The 2,635-nt window shown below is 41.9% G+C and overlaps 1 protein-coding gene across 1 annotated transcript; it reads right to left on the bottom strand.

The window, feature by feature from the left end:
• Positions 1 to 585: 585 nt before the first annotated feature.
• Positions 586 to 874, bottom strand: LOC132219905 (small ribosomal subunit protein uS14-like). Its single transcript, XM_059672659.1, has one exon. It carries the CDS (start codon positions 848 to 850, stop codon positions 680 to 682), a length of 171 nt encoding a protein of 56 aa, XP_059528642.1. The 5' UTR covers positions 851 to 874; the 3' UTR covers positions 586 to 679.
• Between the last annotated feature and the right edge of the window lie 1,761 nt (positions 875 to 2,635).

Below are 2,635 nucleotides of genomic sequence, written 5' to 3' on the forward strand. Positions count from 1 at the left end.
CAACCAGTTACTAGCTTTGTAGGTGTCCTCCAGAGTTTTGTTACGCATGTGAGGCAAATAAATATCTGTGTCTTTTTCCCTCCCCATTTTCTTCTATATGAACTTTTAAAATTTATCAATATGTCTGCAAAACCTTTTCCCATCAGAACCTAGAGCATGTTCTCAGTCTTTTTTAGAGCTGTGTCATTCTCCATTGTATGATACAGTATAGTTTACTTCGCTCATCTATTGATGGCCATTGTTTCTGATCTTTGCTGTCATAATTAATGCAGCAAATGCATAACCACGTATGAAAGTATAATTAGATGCATCCAGATGTGGTTAAACACTGTTCTCATGTGTAATATTGATAGACATTGCAGTCCAATGTGAGAGGTTGTGCATTCCCTCCAGGAATTGATAATCGGACTACAGTTTACAGACAGGTACAGACTATGGCTGCAGCATCACTGGGAGCAGCATGTGATTGTTGGGGTGACTGCTGCAGCGAAGGAGTGAATGGGCATGGGGAGGCAGCGCCTGAGGCTGGACTGCAAGATTGTGGAGGGCCTTAAGGAGGCAGGCAGTCTTCAGCAAGCTGGTCTCTTTTTTTGAAGGTTTTATTTTTTATTTTATGTACAAAGTGATAGCATTCTGTCATAAGGTAGATGTCTTGAATGACCCATTCATGGAAGTTCTCTTAATCCAACTTAATGAGGCCTATGTCCTTCGCGTACTGCCGGAAACACTGGTGGCACATGTTAAGGCCATACTTCCGGATCAGACCATGGGGGTTTGAGCAGACGTGGCAAGAATGAGAACCGTGGCCAAATTTCCTCGGATGGCTCCTGTAGTGTTGCTGGTGACCCATCTTGCTCGCTCTGTAGCAACGAGGCAAAAGGAAGCTATTTAAGCCCTAACGGTTTGGCTCAGTGGATTGAGCGTCGGCCTGCCGACTGAAGGGTCCTGGGTTCGATTCCGGTCAAGGGCATGTACCTTGGTTGCGGGCGCATCCCCAGTAGGGGGTGTGCAGGAGACAGCTGATCGATCTTTCTCTCTCATTGATGTTTCTAACTCTCTATCCCTCTCCCTTCTTCTCTGTAAGAAATCAATAAAATATATTTTTTAAAAAAGAAAAAGGAAGCTATTTTAAAAAAAATAAGTCTTTATTGTTCAGATTATTACAGTTGTTCCTCTTTTTTCCCACCATAGCTCCCCTCCACCCATTCCCACCCCACCCCATGCCCTTACCCCCACACTGTCCTCATCCATAGGTGTATGATTTTTATCCAGTCTCTTCCCGCACCCCCCACACCCCCTTCCCTCACGAATTGTCAGTTCACTTCCTTTCTATGCCCCTGATTCTATTATATTCACCAGTTTATTCTGTTCACCAGATTTTTTTACTCACTTGATTTTTAGATTCACTTGTTGATAGATATGTATTTGTTGTCACTTTGTTGTTCATAATTTTTATCTTTACCATTTTCTTCTTCTTCCTCTTCTTAAAGGATACCCTTCAGCATTTCATATAATACTGTTTGGCGGTGATGAACTCCTTTAGCTTTTTCTTATCTGTGAAGCTCTTTATCTGACCTTCAATTCTGAATGATAGCTTTGCTGGGTAAAGTAATCTTGGTTGTAGGTTCTTGCTATTCATCACTTTGAATATTTCTTGCCACTCCCGTCTGGCCTGCATAGTTTCTGTTGAGAAATCAGCTGACAGTCGTATGGGTACTCCCTTGTAGGCAACTAACTGTTTTTCTCTTGCTGCTTTTAAGATTCTCTGTCTTTTGCTCTTGGCATTTTAATTATGATGTGTCTTGGTGTGGTCCTCTTTGGATTCCTCTTGTTTGGGGTTCTCTGCACTTCCTGGACTTGTAAGTCTATTTCTTTCACCAGGTAGGGGAAATTTTCTGTCATTATTTCTTCAAATAGGTTTCCAATATTTTGCTCGCTCTTCTTCTGGCACTCCCATAATTCAGATATTGGTATGCTTGAAGTTGTCCCAGAGGTTCCTTACACTATCTTCATATTTTTGGATTCTTTTTGCTTTTCCAGTTGGGTGTTTTTTGCTTCCTCGTATTTCAAATCTTTGACTTGATTCTTGAGGTCCTCTAGTCTGCTGTTGGATCTCTGTATATTATTCTTGATTTCAGTCAGTGTATGCTTAATTTCTAATTGGTCCTTTTTCATATCCTTGAGGATCTCACTAAATTTCTCGGAGGTTTCTAGAAGTTTCTTTTTTTTTTTTTTTTAAATATATTTTATTGATTTTTTACAGAGAGGAAGGGAGAGATAGAGAGTTAGAAACATCGATGAGAGAGAAACATCAATCAGCTGCCTCCTGCACACCCCCCACTGGGGATGTGCCCGCAACCCAGGTACATGCCCTTGACCGGAATCGAACCTGGGACCTTTCAGTCCGCAGGCCGACGCTCTATCCACTGAGCCAAACCGGTTTCGGCTCTAGAAGATGCTTGAGTAACCTTATAACCATGGTTTTCAACTCTATATCCAGTAGTTTGCTTTCCTCCATTTATTTTGTTTGTGACATGTTTCTTTGTCTCTGCATTTTGGCTGCTTCTCTGTGTTGATAGAGTGGCTTTGTGTGCTAGGTGTCCTATAGGGCCCAGTGGCTCAGCCTTCCTAATTA

The sequence above is a fragment of the Myotis daubentonii genome, chromosome 17 (genome assembly GCF_963259705.1).
Source record: "Myotis daubentonii chromosome 17, mMyoDau2.1, whole genome shotgun sequence".
Lineage (NCBI taxonomy): Eukaryota > Metazoa > Chordata > Mammalia > Chiroptera > Vespertilionidae > Myotis > Myotis daubentonii.

What these genes read in the sequence shown, in the direction of transcription:
- LOC132219905 (XM_059672659.1), bottom strand. Translation starts at nt 850, where the DNA reads ATGGGTCACCAGCAACACTACAGGAGCCATCCGAGGAAATTTGGCCAC.